This window comes from Centroberyx affinis, unplaced genomic scaffold, assembly GCF_046629955.1.
Source record: "Centroberyx affinis isolate AG114_WGS23_722 - 3 ecotype Tasmania unplaced genomic scaffold, CSIRO-AGI_Caff_v1 ptg004126l_1, whole genome shotgun sequence".
Lineage (NCBI taxonomy): Eukaryota > Metazoa > Chordata > Actinopteri > Beryciformes > Berycidae > Centroberyx > Centroberyx affinis.
Window position 1 is genome coordinate 104,470 of NW_027281900.1, and position 18,912 is coordinate 123,381.

An 18,912-nucleotide genomic window follows, 5' to 3' on the forward strand; every position below is an offset into this window, starting at 1 on the left:
TACACTAAGTTAAGGGTTAGTTAATGCTTAATAAGGGTTAACTAAACCTTAATTAACAGTTAACTAATGTGTAATTTACTAATGGTGTTCAATGGGTTAGTTAATGCTTATTAAGCATTAACTAACCCTTAATGAATGTACCCTTATTGTAAAGTGTTACCGTCTACCTTTATTTATGTTAAAAGTACAGTAATCTACAGTTATATTAAAATCATGGCAGTCTATCCAAATTGCAGGCATGCTTAAATTACAGTCATCTAGCTGTAATATGCTGTATTCTCTCTTTATTGATTGATTTGCTATCTCATTGCTGATCACTGGTTCCAATTTTGAGGAATTGAGGTGTTCATTTCTAATCTATTCTGTAGAAACACTCATACTTGTCATGCTGCTAAATTAGAATTTTTGACATGTTAGAGTCGCTGTTAGAAGAAGGCTTTAGTCATATTGATATTCACCAGAAAACAACAATGAATGCTGTATATCTTTAACATTTTTATTGATTTGATACTGTTCAGGTCTTCAGTTCATAATTATTTGTCATGTTGAGGTGCGGCATTCAATGGCATCTTAGGGCCTAGATGCTGTAATTCAACATATAGCATGCTTTACTCATATTTACATTAAGCAGGAATAACAATGAATGCTGTATATCTTTAACATTTGTATTGATTGAATACTGTTCAGCTCCTCAGTTCTTAATATAGTGTCATATGTTTAGATACAGTATTAAATGGCATCTTAGGAGCTTGTTGCTGGAATTCAGCGTATTTAGCCAACTTTGATCCTATTTATATTCCCCAGAAGTAGCCATGCGCGCTGTATATCTTTAACATTTTTATCGATTTAATGACGCCCGGCTCCTCAGCTGTTAATTGATTGTCATGTTAAGGTACAGTATTGAATAGCGTCTCAGCAGCAAGACGCTGTTATTCTTTGTTACTCTTTTGAGCCGGAGATCCCCTGATCCCAGCCCCGTTGTGTGGAAGATTTATGACCCTGCTCTTAAATCAATGGGGACTCTCTGTGAGGGGCTGGACCATTTAATGTCCCTCCTTTTAATTCAAGGGGATATTCCTGCTCTTAGTTTTCATAAGGGAACGCTGTTTAGGTAAACATTGGTTACGGCCATCGTGAGCGATATTAGATTTTAACCAATTGGCTTTCGCTATGGAGGAATTAAATAGCTTTGTTTGATTAAACCGACACTGGAATGTGAGGAAAAGGCTGCCTTGGTTAGTGTTGAGTTTTGTTGCTACGCTTGTTGTCGATATAAATCTCTGCACCGGTGCCACCAAGACAAATTTCTGTACATTCATTGCGTTTGGCAATTAAAGTGATTCTTATTCTGGTTCTGTTTTAGGCAATTTACCAATGCATATTTATTTTTCAGATACTGAGGCAGAGAGCTGGTACAGATATAGCAGCAGTAGTGGAGGCAAAGCTTAAGAAACAGTTGGCACTGTGGAGAAAGTCAATAGTACAGCAGTGTTTCACTGTAGGCTACAGTACCTGGAAAGCATCGTAAGAAACTGTTTCACTAGTAAACATAATTCAAGTTATTTCACTGCTGGTGGGTAAATACCATAAATCTGCAAAAAATACAATTTCAGCAATGGAGAAAAGAATTACTTATTTCCTCAATGATGCCAATGTATTTTGAATTATACAACAGGGTTTTAACAGGTTTCAAGGGCCCAAGGGGCATGAAACTCATCCAAAAACATAATGACCATGATAAATTTCAATTCAAAAGAGGAAAAGAAAAACACCAAAGTTGCAGTTACGTGTTTTTGTATGTGACAACAGCAATTTGTGTATTCTGGCGGATTCATTACAGGATTCCCTCTTGAGATGATTATTGTGTCACGATTTATGGAATCTGGATGAATATATTTCTTAATACACAAATTGAATGTCATGTTTTTAATCTTTATAATAAATGACTTTTCTCTGCAAAATAATGAGTATTTGTCGTCTCAAGGCTTCTTTCAACAACTTTATCAAGTAAAATAGCATGAAAAGGGAAAATAAAAATCATATTGTGCGTTTACGCCCACAATAGAGGATCTTGGTTAGCTATTGCTTCGTTTTCTGGGGCGTTGCGAGCCAAAAAAGTTGAGAATCACCGGTCGGACAAACCGTATCCTTCCTTTGACCGAGACTCTGAGCCAGTGGTCAGCTGTTGGACAAACTGCTGTTGGCATTAGAATAAAAAAAAAAAAATAAAGTCCATTTTCATTGTCCATTAAACACGACACGGATTATTTCCAAACATTGCTTTAGTCTAATCCACACTTATCTAGCTCAGACAAGCCCATTATCAGACCAAGCAGATCCCAGCGGTGTTTGCACTTAAAACTATCCGCACTGCATTCTGTCAATCATCGAAAGAAGAGTTTATGCATCTATTTTGGGAAGAAATAAGATCGTTACCTGAAGTTCCTCAGTCAGCATCTCTAAAAATGTGTAGGATCCAGTTTGTAAAAGTGCAACTACGTTCCTTCAGAAGTTGCTGTAAATTTGTGGTCATTTTGTGCGAACAGACATTTTTTTTTAAGGGTAACTGTCACTTTTTTTTTTTTTTTTTTTAGAATGGGAGATATTTCATTTTGGAACGAAATTCACTCTGTACTCTCTATTACTTAGTCTAATCTCAATAGGGTTGAATAACTTGGGAGCACACCATTGCACAGAGAGTGAGAACATTATACAGTAGCTGTATTTTCAGTCAAGACAGCAGAGTAGCAGCTCTGTATTCAGGGGTTTTTGGAGCAGTACAGCTTCTACTTATTCTTTTTTTTTTTTTTTTTTTGTGCAGCGTGTTGGAGTTAGCGGTTGAGCACGTGACTGGGGGGGGATATGGGAGGGGGGGTGGGGGTGGGGGGGGGTGGGGGGGTAGTATGGCCGCCAGCCTCTTTCTTGTTGATCCTCAGGAGACCATCTGCGCTGGGGGCATTGATTAGAGTGTGTCTGGTGGGATTACATCTTTGCCGTTGCCATGCCAACTAATCAGCTGATTTTTTTTCCTCTCTCTCTCTCTCTCTCTCTCTCTCTCTCTCTCCATTTCTCTCTCTCTCTCTCTCTCTCTTGCTCTCTCCCTCCCTGGTTGTCACAGCAACGAAATACGGGGGAAGCGCAAGGGCCCCGGCAAGCGCTGAATTCGGCTAAAGGGGCGAAAAAATATGTTTTTTTTTATTCTCTCTCTCTCTCTCTCTCTCTCTCTGTATTTCTCTCTGTCTTCCTCTCTCTCTCTCTCTCTCTCTCTCCCTGTCTCTCTCTCTCTCTCTCTCTCCTCCTAATTGGCAACTCTCTCTGACCTGAAGTTCTTTTGTCTCTGGCGTAAACACACCCCTCTCCAGATTACATTTATTTTCACATTTTAGAAATAGCTGGATGGTTGAGAGGCCCAAGGACAGATGCTCTGAATGAGGAAAGCGAGCAGAATAAATATTGGGAGCATAATAGCCCGCCCCATGCTACAAACTCCTTGAACAAACTCCAACACCAAGAAACCCTTCCAGCATTTTATGAAAATCACGCCTGGCCAATAAACACTGATTCCTTTTGTCTCTGTCCAAATCAGCTGACGGCTGCCTGCCAGCTGGTTAAAGATTACTGAGAGAGATGTCAGGCTGAGTAGAAATGCAAAGTAACACTAACGATGTGATCTTTCTCCAGGTTTGTACGGAGGGTCGTTTGATACTGGAGTTTGCCTTTGACGATCTGATGAGGATCAAGACGTGGCACTTTACCATCAGGCAGTACCGAGAGCTCATCCCCCGCAGCATCCTGGCCATGCACGTGAGTGTGACATCATCAACGCGCGACGAACCCCTAGCCTACTGTCCGTTTAGGTGTCCGTTTTGAATACTAACGAGGGTGTCTGTACTCTGCCAAGACACTTTAGAATCTATTCATGAGCATATGAAATTTAAACGCCAACAAAGCAGTTTGGAGGGATTTTTGCAAACCAATTTATTTGCAGACATCAAAGGCCACCGAGGATAAAAAAGGGCCCTTGCCTGAAAAGAGAGGGAGAGAGAGAGAGAGAGAGAGAGAGAAAAAAAAAACAAGGTCGAATGAATAATCTGCTTAATTCCACTAAGTGTAATACACATTCTAGTCACTGGAGCTGTAGAGTGTGCTAGCTATAGCTAGCAGGAATTCTTCTGTTCTCAAGTCATTTTGAACTGAAACTGTATGATAAGGCACATATCGCTGCTGTCAGGAAGAAAAACACCTATCTGCATTTTTCATGAATGAAGAAAGCAAAAATAATACACATTTTCTCATTGGCGCCCATGTGTTTTTGAAATTATACAATGGGGTTTTAACAGGTTTCAAGGGCCCAAGGTGCTTGAAACACACTCAGCAGATAAATGACCATGTAAGCTTTCAATTCAACTAAGAAAAAAAACAAAACAAAAGTGCTCTTACGTGTTTTTTTCCTCTCCAGCAGTGATATGTATCCTGTGTTGTTGCTATATTGTGCATGCAGCTCCTTCCGTTTGGTTGATAAAAAAACAGAGATGCATTTCTTCAATATTTTCTATTTATCCCCACGGACCTGCAGGTGTGTTTAAGAAGTAGCTCTGCCCTGTATAGCCAACCTCCTTTTGGCCAAATCTTCATATGAAATTCACACTCCATTAAATTGGCCCCTCTGGATATTCAGACTAATTCCTGGAGAGTGGGGTATTGTGGGTATTGCAGGTCCTGGCCAGATCTTCAGTGATGTGTGCGAGTGTGAGTTCGCTCTTTTGATCGTTGCCTGGCCTAATGAAAGCAGATACAGACACATGGGAGACAGAATACTGGAGCTGGATTGAACCTGTTCGCAGATACCAGTGCAGATGTGGCCATTGTGGAAGTCCCACTTTTGAACTGAACTGAGCTGAACTACTGCTGTACTTTTGCTCAATGATCCTAGAGGAACTGCTTGTAAAAAAAATCTAGTTTTGCTCTACTTTTAGATGTCACAAGTTACAGATACTGGATAGATAGATACTGCTAGGGATGGGACGATATGCTTATGTCACGATACAATTCGATACGTGATAGGGGGGGTTTGATACAACCATGATACGATGTGATAAATAAAAGTTCAATGACAACAAAATATAACGTGCAGGCTTATGTTTATTTCTGAGCCGCAAATCTTTCTAGCAATGGCACTGGCATGCTAGAATGTAAACAATTTAAAAAATGTCATTACAAAGCGCAGATAATATAATTTGGATGGAGAGCTTGTGAAATTGTGATGGGCAAGCCGTCTCATTTGTGATTACTATAGCAGAGAAAAATGAAGCTAATATCACGATTCATTTTTCTGCCCTATCATAGGTATTGTCGCATTTTTGTAGTGCGATACATTGAATTTTGATACATCATCCCATCCCTAGATACTGCTGAGAGATACTAGGGATTTGTGTTACAATTAGGGAAAGAGTATCAAAATATCAGCAGTCTACAGTGGTGGTAGTCTAAATCTGAGCATTTAATGTTACATATGTTTCTTAGTTAAATTAGTTTCATGAAGATACATTTTATAATTAGCCAGTTTGTGATGCCATGCTTACGGAAAGCCTACAAAATTGTATTGTGACTTAAACTGTAGCAAAGTATAATCCTTGAGTCAAAACACACATAAGTAAAAGTAAACGTAGGCTAATACGCAAAATATTGAGTATTAGCCAAAAAACTACTCAAGTAATACATTTAATTTCTTTATACCAATGCATGAAAAGTGGACTTCTACAATGGCTTACATTGCTCACATTCTAGTTGCAGCTGTCTACTTTCACTAGCATAAATACACACATGCACTCTATCCAACTGGGATATAAATACATTTTGTCAAAGTTTTCACATGTGAAAACTGTTTTTTTTTCAAAACGCGAAGACGGTTCAGGAGAAGCTGTCCGAATGATTTGGAAGAATCTACTGTACTTCCACTGAACTGAACAATATCCTGATCTCTCTCACGTTAACTTTGAATGCATGTCTTTTATTCATATAGACGCACGATGACACTGTCTTTACTGCTTGAACTTCTCAGTTGGAGCCGGTGTGCCGTGCTGCCTGAAAGCACACACTGTAGTGATCGAATGCTGCGTGTATTTTTGTATCGTACGTATGCTGTTTGCCTTTCACTGTCCCCTTGAACCGGACGCCTCCTGTTATCCCTGCACCATATGTGCCAGTATGTTCCCGCACTAATTGTTGATATCTCTCGCCAAGACAAATTCCTCTGCGGTGCATTTAATTGCACTTTGCGATTAAAGTAACTCGGATCCCGATTCGAAACGCCACTAATAACGCGCGCCGGTTCGATTCCCCGTCACTCATCTCAGACTGCGGACGGTGCAGAAGGACTCCCTCGCTTCCCTCTTGACTTTCTCCACACACAGATGCGAGTGGAGATAGAATTATGCATTTTTCATAAGGCGGTGAATGCAAGCGTGCTCACTGCTTCTCCTCAGTCTGGGCTATGTTTTGCTCTGTCAATATCTACAGCTTTTTATGATTCGACTGCTTATTCTTTGAGCGGCAAACAAGCCGACTGAATAATCACTTATCTTCAGGAGATTTTTTTTTTTTCAATCAGATGTCATTCTATAAGTGCCATTTCTTTTTTTTTTTTTTGCTTTATTCTCATTAAAGCCTTATTCATACTCCCACACATACTGTATTAGTGCAGGGTTCCCATACATTTCCCATTTTTAAAATGCTATGCTTTTTCCAGTGCTTTTCCAGTGATTCTTGAATAGATTAGAAGATGTTGGTCAGTGATCTTTTGTATACAAATGGATGATATGACTGTAAACTGGGGCATATCACTCTATAGCTGATGATTGTTCTTCACAACAACAAATAGCACAATACATGAAATGGCAGGGGGTTTACATCATATAAATCTGAACAAATATATCAGGATTGATCGTTTTTTCCCCGTAATTCTCTAGATTTTTGGCCAGTTCCTAAATTTTTCAATACCTGGAAAATATAAAATTAATTTTCCATGTTTTTCCAGACTTTCCAGACCGCCTTTATACACACATTGACTAACATCTTCAAATCCAGTCAAGAAATTAAAGAAAAAGTATATTATTTTAAAATGAAAGAAGTGTAGGAAACCCTGGAATAATAAAGTCATATAGATGAACTCACCTACGGTTTGATATGCTACATGATAATAAAGTCCAAACACACTTTGCTAGCGCATTTAGCTTCTACTTGTACTTTAATGGGAAAAATGGGAAGTAATTGTAATTGTGACTTGGGGGTGTGAATGTGTCTATTGTGCATATCCTATGAACGCTAATGAGCCCAGTTATCCTGCAAATTGCCTGTAGATAATTTGTTTAGCTGTGTTAAGATGAATGCATACATAGCCTATATATATTTTTTCTTTTTTTTTTCTTTTTTTTTTTTTCATTTTCATTTCTATACTCCTGACTTCAGGCACAAGACCCTCAGGTGCTGGAACAACTGTCCAAAAACATCACTCGCATGGGTTTGACCAACTTCACCCTCAACTACCTCAGGGTAAGTGCTCTACATGCATGTGTGTGTGTGTGTGTGTGCGCGCGTGTGCGTGTGTGTGTGGGCGTGTGTGTGTGTCTGACAGAGTCTATGACTGTCATTCCACTTTTGTTTTTGGCTCTCTCTGATCTCCTCACACTTACATGCACACAGAGGCACAATCCATTTCCAAACGTAATAATTCACATGTTACTCAAACTAATTTACTTATTTTCAAACTAAATCTCTAATACTCATCTCTGGAAAGCGCACAGTAGCTGTTTTCATTATGCATAATATTCATGCTTTTGGCACATTTACTATGGGCCTGGCATAATTACATTACACCCTCTGCACCGAAGTCTATCACGTTTTATTGTGTTTTTTAAGTATATATATCAGTGTATTAGTGTATGAATATATCTGTTTGATTTGAGTTTCAATTTGCAGATATCCTTGTTTACTTCCCCAGGTTCAATCTCCAGTTTATTTAAGGTCATATCGTAACTGCAAATTTGGTTATTATTCTTTTTCTTACTTGAATTGAAAGTTTTTTCTGTTATTTATGTGCTTGTACAAGTTTTGTGACTGGGGTGCATGTATAATTTCAAAACTACATTGGCGTCAATGCAAAAATAGGCATTTATTTCTTCCTTACTGTTTGCATATACGTGGTTTTTACCTGACAGCAGCGATATACTTCACGGAAATAGGAAGTATGAGCTGGCTGAATACATTAGTGATTATTTCACAGGGTTTTGTTTGTGTTTTTCTACTCCACAGTTGACTGACAGCTACGATTTCCAAATGGGAGAACAAGAGCGAGAGAGCGAGGGATAGAGGGAAGAATTAATTGGATACAGAAAATTAGCATAACATTAATGAACGCTCCCTGTTGAGACTCATAATTGTGAAATGCCGCGCGAATCGGGGAACGGCACCGCCACTGCTTATAATAACTGGAGTGAAGAGAGAGAGTGTGAGACAGACAGAGAGAGAGAGGGAGAGAGAGGGAGGGAGAGAGCAGGGCGGCTGTTAGTGTTTTTGTTTTCCTATAACAATGATTTTTATATATCGAATGCAACTGTAGTGCCGTTGAAAGAGAAAGCACATAATTCAAGTATCTGTAATTACACACTGAAGATTTAGCTGCTGTTCATTCTCTATGTCAGTGATTCAGATGGTCAGTGCTTAGCAAATGAAATGGGGATCATGTCTTGTTTTCCATTTGCTTGCAACACGCCTTTTTTATGGAAGAGGTTAAGTTGTTTGTGTCTAAACAACGGCAGCGTTGCTTTTGAAGAATGGTTAGTTTGTCAAAATGACATGCTTCCCCTCAGTGGTCTAAATCTGAAATATTTCACATAAATCCTTTTGTGTCTGGGAGGTAAATTAGGCATTGGCCGACTTTGCCGGGGCACAATGGGGCTTTATTTTATACACTGCAAAAAATGTCCGTCTTGGCAAGGGATTTAATCTTGTATTGAGTGTTTCTCTAGATTGTTTCCTTTGTTTTCAATAACAATCACAATATCTTGAGCATATTACTTCACTAGTATAAGATTATGTTACTTGGTTGATTTGATTCACAGTTTAAAAGGTATGAAGTTATCTCATCCAGATTGTCAGCTTTTTTGTGTACTTTTTTTAAAAAGAGAAATAAGATTTTAAGGCTCAATAATAGATTTAATGACTTGTTGAGATGGACATTTTTTGCAGTGCGCTGTAAACTGTGTAAACATTATCAGTCCTCAACATGTCACACACAGAGCTAATGATTTTTTTCCCCCACTGTTATCTTAGGGTGTCGAGGTAAAATACACCCTTTCCTCACATTAAACTGGCAATAACGTGTCTCTGGAAAAGGCCTTTCCCAGCGTTTATCAGTCTTTCCAAAGAGACTGACGGTTTCCTGGCTAAGGGTTACAACCGGCCTTTCTCTCTCTCTCACACACACTCTCTCTTTCTTTTTTTGTGGAGTATTTAAGCCTTTCCATGTATTGGAGCTGCCGGCTTCCTACTATTCAGCCTGAAAATAGCCCTTGTTTTCGGGCTGAGAGCCAGGGCTTGTTGGCTGAGCCGGGGAGGGATATTACTGTGTCAGGAGGGAACTATCAGAGGAGAACACGGGATTAGTCTGCTACACGGATGTTCACTTTACCTCGAGCTGCGTGGCATCAAAATACTGCCATCCTAACAGAGGGAAGAGCAGCAGACATTACTATATATGTGTAGGCTAATTTGGGGTGAGCAGATGAGACTAGGGTTGTTAAAATTGGTCGCCTGACTGGTGAACTTCCCTGGTTTGAATCCCTTATACTAAAAAAGTATGGTTCCTGATGTTGTGAAGTGCTTTGCATAAAAGGCTCCAAGAATTGGCATATAGGCTACATATCACTCAATATTCAAAATGCTGCTTCAACGCATAAGTGAGGACTTCAGACAGGCCCAACAGTTATCAAATTAGCTAGCAATCCCCAAAACAACTACAACAACTCTTTGAATTTAGCATGGAAGTTAGCTGGCTTACTAGCTAGTTAGGGGGACTGCCCATTGTTCCGACGGCCCATTATTCCGAAACCCCAATAGTCCCGAAAAATGTCCACCCATTGGGCCGAAAGCCCATTTGTCCGACAGCCCGTTATCCCGGAGGTGGTTGGGTTGAGGCATGGGGTCATTGAGGTTAGGGTTAGATCAAGCTTACGGTCAAGGCTGTCAGAAGCCACGGTTGTGGATGGAGCCAGGCTTGGAGTTTTCGGACTATTGGGGCCGTCGGAACAATGGCACGGCACCTCAGTTAGCTAGTAGCTAACGACCTAGGCTAGATTCCCAGTGGGCTAGCTACTTGCTCCTCTCTAGGTAGAGTTTCCCTTTCCCACCCGAGGGTCACGTGAGTTCAAAATGGCCGCCGTGGGAATAAGGTCTGTTGCTCCAGTGGAGCTGCTCAGTGGCCAACAGTAGAAAGCTGTTAGTTGTAGGCTACTGGGCGGCTCCCAGCTGTGAATGTGTGTAACTGTGTGAACATGAAGCCGGGCTTTGCTGTAAAAAAGCACACCGGTCAAATTTTCCTGGATAAATAGCGGTTAGAAAAAGAAAACAGTTACTTACCGGCTAGAGGAAAATACAGGACAGGTTGCCTGGAGTTTGAACCCAGGCTTGTCCTGTGATTGGTCCAGCCCAGTGACAGCACTGTCCTCTGACTGCACCCAACAGCATTTGGATGGCTGCTGCTAGCTGAGATAACTGCTGAAGAGGGCGGGCTCACCAGATTGTAATGTTATCCAGATGTTATCTGGATAAGCTATCCCTGATGTATTTAAGATGACAGGCCGACCCCTGGCTCCTCTCACTGCAGATCACTGGAGGTTTACAGTTTTCTCCAGACTGAATATTGTGCTTAGGCCTTTTAACTGAAGAATATTGTTGGAGTACATAGTGTGGGAATGGAGGACCTTTGTCTGTGTGTGTTTGTGTGTGAGGCGGGAACAATCAGATAAACGTGTGTGTGTGTGTGTGTGCATGTTTACATGTGTGCAAGTGTGTGGTTGTGCGCATGCAAGTGTGTGTGTCATTGTGAGTTATAAACAACTTAACAAAGACTGCTCGTATTAAAATGTATGATGTTGCTTCTTCTTCTTCTCTTTTTTTTTTATCTCTCTTCATGTCCTTTCTTCTCTATAAAGCACTTTGTGACAATAAACCTATTTTTTTTAAAAGTGCTGTATTAATAGTGTCTATAAAAACTGTAGATTTACTGCACACTTAATCACTCAAAGTCAGAGTATGAGTGATTAACTGTTCGGCAAACCCACCGTTTTTTTTATGGACATTGTTTTCCTGCGGTTTAAAGAGCTGCAGTGGTGCACAGATTGTTATTCCCTTATCAAACTCTCAATGAATTTGCCTTGACTCGACATGTGGTCTGTCCCGTTGTGTCTCCAGTTGTGTGTCATCCTGGAGCCTATGCAGGAGCTCATGTCAAGGCACAAGACCTACAACCTCAGCCCCCGGGACTGTCTCAAGACATGCCTATTCCAAAAGTGGCAGAGAATGGTAGCTCCACCAGGTAATAAACACCAAACACACACACCTCTGCTGTCCAGATAACAGAAACTAATGAAATGGAGAGTTCTGTTCCAAAATGGCATTAAATCCAAAAAACCTGTAATTAATCATTCAAAATCTCTAAAATATAGAGGGTCCAGTCTGTATGTAAGTGTTACTTTCTCATCCAAGATTTTAACTACATGCTATCCTTTAAAAAAAAATACTTTCAATTGTTTTTAATTTTGTGATATCAGTCATTTTGTAAGAATAGGAATTACTTTTTTCTTTCAAACAGTGGATATCTCATTTTGGAATGAAACCCTTCAATCGTTTTTTATTGCATCATTTATATATCCAAAATAACCATTATATGTCCTAATCCCTCAAATGTGTTTTGCCTGTCAGGTGTATGAAATTAATCAGAATTCAGGGGTGCCTCTTGAATCTCAACCCTACCAGTCCTAACAGGCCTCTCAGCTTCATATGATTGATGTTTTAAGGGCGGTTTTTGAAAAGTACCGGGCTTAAATTGGCTGTGCAGTGTTAAGCTGGAGAAAAAGGAGCCGACTTTTGGACACATCGGAGGGGCTGCAAATTACAGCAATGCTCAGCGAGGCGTGACGAGATGTCTTTAAGAACCAACACCAGTCAAAAAGCCTTTGACTCAGACCTGTGTAACTTTAATTAAGAGTGCCGGGTGTAATCAAACTAGTAGATCCAGCTCCCCGGCCAGCAGCTCCCCAGCGTCAACGATGTTCTTCTTTCTAAAAACATAGAAAAGAAAGCATTTTTATGAACATGGAGTCTTTGGAAAAGCTGCTCTGTTGATAGTTAATTGTGCACATGGAAAGACAATGTGCTTTTGAATGTGGTTCGATGGGAAATACTTTCTTATGATGGATGCTTTATGTGTATATAGGTTTATATCATATATAGCTTTATGTGTGATTTAGTTTCATATAATGTGCAGCTTTATGTGTTATTTAGTTTGATATAATTTATGTGAGCTGAGCACTGGTTGCTTATGTTTATGCTTTTGGATCCATATGTTGTAGTCAGTTGCCAAACATTAACTTCGTATTTGTTTTTAACGTTGATTACAGTTCACAGCCTCTTGTTTCCTTCAAGTAAGGCCTCGTCATTTTTTTTTTGCTATTCATAAATCTGTTCTTGAGCATCGTTTCATCTCATCTGTTTGTATTTTACATGAAGCAAACCTGAACTCTGCAGTTTAGCTGGAATTGTGGTTTTCCTCATTGGTGGCTTGTTTTTCGCCTTTTCCTGCAATTCTTCTCCAACCTGGAAACTGGTTGGGATTTGGCCAGGAAGGAAGCCACAGGCGCATTTATGCTCTGATAAGTCCTTTTGGTGGAAATGGAAGTGATTTTAGTGCGTCACCAGTTCAGCATCGAAGGAAACCAGTCGGATAACAAAAATGATTGTCTTTGACAATGGGCCGGGTTTCTGCACAAACGTCTGTCAAAGTCAGGAATCAAAATAGGAAAGATATTGATAAAAAATTCCCCTTATTGTTTTGCCTCTGATTTAGAGTTTCAGTTATGTTTTGTTTGTACCATGAGTTGCTGGTTGCTGTAATTGAATATGAAAGCATCTCCCTTGGTGTGATTAGTAAGAACCTCGAAAAATGTATTTCATTTTCAGACATCTGTTTGAAGATCACAGCAGTGTTTTCTTTTCCCCCTGAGATTAAAAGGAATAACGTTTTTCTATCCAAAACTTGGCAGAATTTGCAAAATCATGTATTCATAAATTATGTACTACATAAATTATTTTGTAAATACAAGAAATGCTAAGATCTCTACTTAACCTATCTCATTACTTCATAACTTTCTATTAATAAAGATTCACATGGTCACACTTGTGATTTAATTGCACCTTTAGGAATTATGTATTGCTCATAATTGGAATAACATCTTTCATCTAAGCTCAAGTTTTTTTCCAACAGTGTTTAAGTAGCAACTGTATATCCATGGCATTGAATGTTCAAGTATTTTCTCCCTTTTCTCTGTTGTCATCTCTGGTCTCGTTTTGTCTTAAATAGTTTGATAACGAAACTATTCAACCACCTGAGTAAAATAAAACTCGTTTTGGCTCCGGTTTCAGCTGGACACCCACAGAACTTCAAAACGGAAATATTTCCCACAAATCACAAAAAAGGTATCTTTTCCGTCTTATGCTGTCAGTTTTCTGTAGTCCTGCAGGAGCGCAGCATTCTGGTGCTCAGTGGAATGCCATGAAATACATTTTTGTGTGCAAGTTCATCATGGATGCTCAACTGCATGCTCAAAAACAATAAATAGATAATACTACATATGCAGGTTACACATTTCAGTTTGTTGCATGTGCACATGAATTCTCAAGATGGCTAAGAAAGTGATTAAATGATATGCATTACAATAACACAGTCACACTCGCCACATCAAATCTACAGTAATGTACAAGAGATAGAGATACAAGAATGGATACAATATCAATGCATATTCAGTAAGACACACACGAATGTGCTTTCTGCCTCAGCAGAGTAGTTTTAATCTGGCACAGGCTATTGAGGAACATTGCACTCGGTGCAGCACCAAAATCATTAACAAATTCACATTATGTTGAGCAGCAGGGTCCATTGTTGAGCATTTATGCAAATGAAGCAGGGGTTCTTTCTTACTAGTGCATGTCTTGGGAGATGTTAACGCTTATGTGATTTCACCTCTGAAGAAAACAAAGCATGGATCATTGTAGACCAGTCGCTCTTGTCTGTGTGTACAGCGTGTGTGTGTGTGTTGAGTGTGAGTGTGTGTGTGTGTGTGTGTGTGTGTGTGTGTGTGTGTGTGTGTGTGCGCCTTCTTGCATGCGTGCATGTGTGTGCGTATGTTCCGTACAATATTTGCTCTTGTGTGTGTGCATAGCTATATGTGTGTAGGCGTGCTTATGAGTGTGCCTGCATAAGATGTTGTCTGTCCGAGCGTCCGTGCATCTATGACTCCTCACACACACCCCACACACACACATATATACGACCCCCTGTCTCTGTGTGTATGCATTATGTTGTTGGCATTGCCTCTGTTTCTCTTTGCTGGTCGTGCCAAAGCAGAGCCCGCCCGACAGACAACCACCAAGAGGAGGAAACGGAAGAACTCGGCCAGCAGCGCCAACAGCAGCGTGGGCAACGCCGCCAGCAAGAAGCGCAGCCCCGCCACCAACTTCAGCCTCTCCAGTCAGGTACCTGTAAGCATCAGCTCCACTCGGGTTTGCCTCCTCTTTTCATTTTTTTTCTATAACCCCCTTTTTCTCGCACTCCTCACACACAGGGCTGGAAACAGGGACGAGTCACTCCTAATGGTATCGCAGCTATTAGGTGTAGTTTATTTGCACAAATGATAAAAACACTGTGAAGAGAGAGAGAAGAAAAGAAACGCAAACTGTGCGGTGAGACAAAGAAACCCCAAGGGACTCGTATGGAAACATCTCGCCCCAAAAGAGAAAGAGAAAAATAAAATCAAATATCATAAACAGTGACACAAATGACATCAAAACTCATCAAAGAAGCAAATGGTACAAAAACAACTAAATTTATAAATAACAAGTAAAGGAAATGAAAAGCCTACCTCTGCTGCAGATGATATATTACCAGTTGGCGATAGATAGCGAGTTCCTTAATTTTAAAAATATTTTCTCCCCTTGCACGCTATGTGTACTAATGTCTATTTATACTAAAGACCCAGTTGACCCATTTGCTTAACCAAGTAGATAGTCTGTTACGTGATGCTACTGAACCACATTTTGAACTTCAGTGACCAAATACAGTCAAGGCAGAGACTTTAGAGAAAAATTCAGAGGGAGGTAGAATCCATAAGGGAAGTGAAGGTTCGACTGGCGGGAAAACGTGAAGGAGTGACGCTCTCCCCTCCATCGGCAACCACTGTCGAGATGCCCTTGAGCAAGGCACTGAACCCGCCAACGCTCCACTGAAGGTAGAAGACTGTACTGGGCAGCTCTCAGGTGTGAAAGTGTATAACTGTATGAATGTGAAGCAGAGTGTTGCTGGAAAAGAGCTTCTCAGTTGACTTTCCCAAAAAATTGAAAAACTAAACAATGAATTCCCACTAACTTTGGGCTTGTGATCAGAAGGTTGCTGGTTCGAATCCCTATATTAGCTGTGAAAGTCTGTGTTAATGAAAGTGAATGATCAGTAAACTGTCACCTGCTTTAGTAGAGCTGCTTTGACCAACTGTAGTGCTCAAAGAGTGACTCCCCGGATAAAGAAAGGTCAAAAATAGAGTTAGACGGATATGAGTTCTAGAAGGCCAATACAGGTATTTTATGCCCTAAAAAAATTTACAAGTATTCAGTATTTCCCCTAGTATTTTTTCATGTCAGGACTTTAAGCCTCTGAAACAGCATTTAGACCATCATGGGAGACTAAAACTCTCCGCTGAAAACCCAGACTAATGAAATTATTTTAGGATTAGCAGTTCCCTAACACAGCTATTCAGTGGTAGGGGATACATTACTACCTTTACATAGAGAATTCATTTACAAAAAAAAAAATCATTATTGAACAATTAAATGAAAAATTAAAGTGTGTGAAGAAAATAGAATTTAATTGCAGGTTTTATAAACTGTTATGTAAGCGAGGAACCTCTGGTGGACAACATGACTGGCCGATATCCAATATTTAACAAAAGATTTAACAAAATCCTGAAAACCCACCTGTTAACCAAGGCCTATTGTCTCTAGTTAACTCTCTCATCCCCGGCAATTATTGCTATTATTATGCTATTATTTATTGTTTTGTGTGCCTCACTTTGTAAAGCATCCTTGGGTCTCTTGAAAGGCGCTATATAAATCTAAGTTATTATCATTATTATTATTAAAAGACCAGTGTTAGCAAACCAATATATCAGTCCAGCCCTAATGCTCCTGGATAAAGACAGGTTAAAAAAAACAAAAACAAATCTAGCATTCTCACTCTGGATACTGTGCGGCACAGTGTGAACGCCTGATTTTGCCACATGTCTCCATAACAGGCCACTTGACACAGTTAGAGGTTAAACAGCCTCTTAAACAGCTGAGTATTACACCACATGCTTGGCACCCCCCTCGAGGATACGATGCTGTTGGGAATCTATTGTTTGCAGCAGAGGCTCTAGTTTTCTATCCATTCCATACAATGCTCTATTATGTTTTTACCACTGCATCCAGTATACCATGCTGCACCCACACTGGCGCAGAACTGAAGCCTATGATTTCCCGATTTTTGTTCACAGTTCATTTTAGTGCAGCTAAAAGTGTGCTGGGAAGGCAACCAAACATAACTGTCACTAGGCATTTTGTCATTACTGTACGTTCATCATGCACATCAAACAGGACCAAACCGGCTCAATGTAGGTACTGAGCAATTTTACATTAATTAGCCGTTTAAAAGCTGTCTAACTGGTTATAGACGTCGAGGCTAAAATGAGGCGAAAATGAAGTGAAACTTTAGTAGACATCCTAGACATAAATACAGCATTACCTTGTACATATGGACTTCTCAGGTGCATGTTTTTGGTTTTTACAGCTGTTTCTGCATTGTTTAAATATGTAATAATGTATTTACTGCTTGGTGTAAAACTGGGCTACACACATAGCCAAAAAGATCCCAGGCTTTATGAGAGCTAAAGCAGAGAGGCAACACTGAAATGACGTCTAGTGCTCAGGGGGACAGTGTGGGACCTCATGTTAATGTTAGTACTGGGTGAACTGGGTTCCTCCCAAATCCAACCAGATCAAGGTTGTCCATCTGCTCTGACACTTCACTAGCAGCCTACACTTCCGCTTTAACTTCATTTTCCTGGCATTTCTACTTTCTCAACAAGGAATTCTCTCTTTCTTGTCTGTCTGTCCCTCTGCTGTCCCATAGGTAGCTCTCTCTCGTCATCTTTCAAGATTTGTTGCCCTCACTCTCTTTCTTGCTCTCTCTCTTTCTCTCACACATACATATACAGTAGCCTACATCACACACACACACACACACACACACAATTGTTTTCTCTCTGGAAGGCAGTTTGGCTCTGTGCCATCTCTCATTATCACCGATATCTGTATACACCCTCCGCCCCCCACCCTTTCCCCTCCTCCCCCTTCACCCCCAGCCCCCTCCTCCTCCTCTCACACACACACACACACACCTCTCCATCAATGCCCCCCCCCCCCTCCCCACCTCCCTAACCCCCTCCCTCCTCAACCAAACACACACACACACACACAGCCCATACCACTCACGCCGTGCATTCACACGCCTCTTAAAGACTGGCAGCGTGGCTGGTAACATGCTGGTTACATATGTTGCACGCCTGCTGTCTTTGTCTGAGAAGTTGTTCGTTTGTGGCTGAGCACAAGCCTACGTGAGCCCAATGACAATAAGGAGTGGACTCTCGCAAGGGGAGGGGTGGAGTGGGGGGGGGTGGGGGGTACCAGCGGCTGAAGGAGAGGAGGAGGAGTAGAGGAGGAGGAGGTGGGGGGGGGGGGCGACTCATAGCATGATCAACACTGACCTCTAGTGGCGACTGGCTGGACTGTAGGAGAGGAGAGTGTGGGTTTGTTGTCTCTTTTGCCCATATGGCCTCTACAAATTATTTCTCATCCCTCGCACTTTGATTTTTGTGGTAATTTTGAAAGTGTGACACAAAATGTAATACCTGAACTGCAGCACCTATCTCAATTTGAAAGCATAGTTCCCTGGGAGGGGTTATATGAGGAAGAGGAGGAGGAGGAGGAAGGAGGAGGGGAAGGATTAGACTTTTTCCATTCTTCTCTCCTCATTTACATTACAAACTGATTTTTTTTTCTTCTTCTTTTTTTTTTTCTTTTTTTTTTGACTGCTTCAAGGGGGCGATTATGTCCTCCAGACCCCCTCGTCTTCCATGTGGTCCCACCACGTCTTCATTAGAATCCCACTTGTTGTGTCGGAGGCCTGGGGAGGAAATATGTCCTCCAAGCTCCTCACCGCTAATCTCTGTAAAAGTATGCTAATGACGCCGCTTGGTGAATGAAGGGAGTCGGGAGGCATTCATCGCGGCGTCGGCCCATTCAAGGCCTCGCCCGGTTAGCTAGCGCGGAGGCTAACGCTAACGAGATGAGTAGACGAGTAGACAGTATTAATTAGATCACAATTAGTGCTCCCCAGTCCCAGACTAGCCACCAGCTGTTATCATCGGAGGGAATTTTTTAATTTCTTTTTGGCCCAAAATTGGCCAGAGGTAGGTTGACAGGCCTCCTCACAGGAACAGATGGTGAATGCAAGGCTTGTTGGCAATCAGCACGTTTTTAGCTAATGACTTA

General features: G+C 40.8%; 1 protein-coding gene across 3 annotated transcripts in view; it reads left to right on the plus strand.

Annotated features, from left to right (window-relative positions):
- Positions 1-18,912, plus strand: part of ldb2a (LIM domain binding 2a) — an 85,809-nt gene that overhangs the window by 62,014 nt on the left and 4,883 nt on the right. The window contains exons 4-8 of one of the 3 annotated variants that reach the window (XM_071542576.1): positions 3,682-3,804; positions 7,468-7,551; positions 11,470-11,593; positions 13,699-13,752; positions 14,678-14,808. In XM_071542576.1, the coding sequence (XP_071398677.1) occupies positions 3,682-3,804; positions 7,468-7,551; positions 11,470-11,593; positions 13,699-13,752; positions 14,678-14,808 (516 nt within the window). Of the gene's footprint in view, positions 1-3,681; positions 3,805-7,467; positions 7,552-11,469; positions 11,594-13,698; positions 13,753-14,677; positions 14,815-18,912 lie in introns of all 3 variants that reach the window. The other 2 variants (XM_071542578.1, XM_071542577.1) reach the window with 2 other exon arrangements.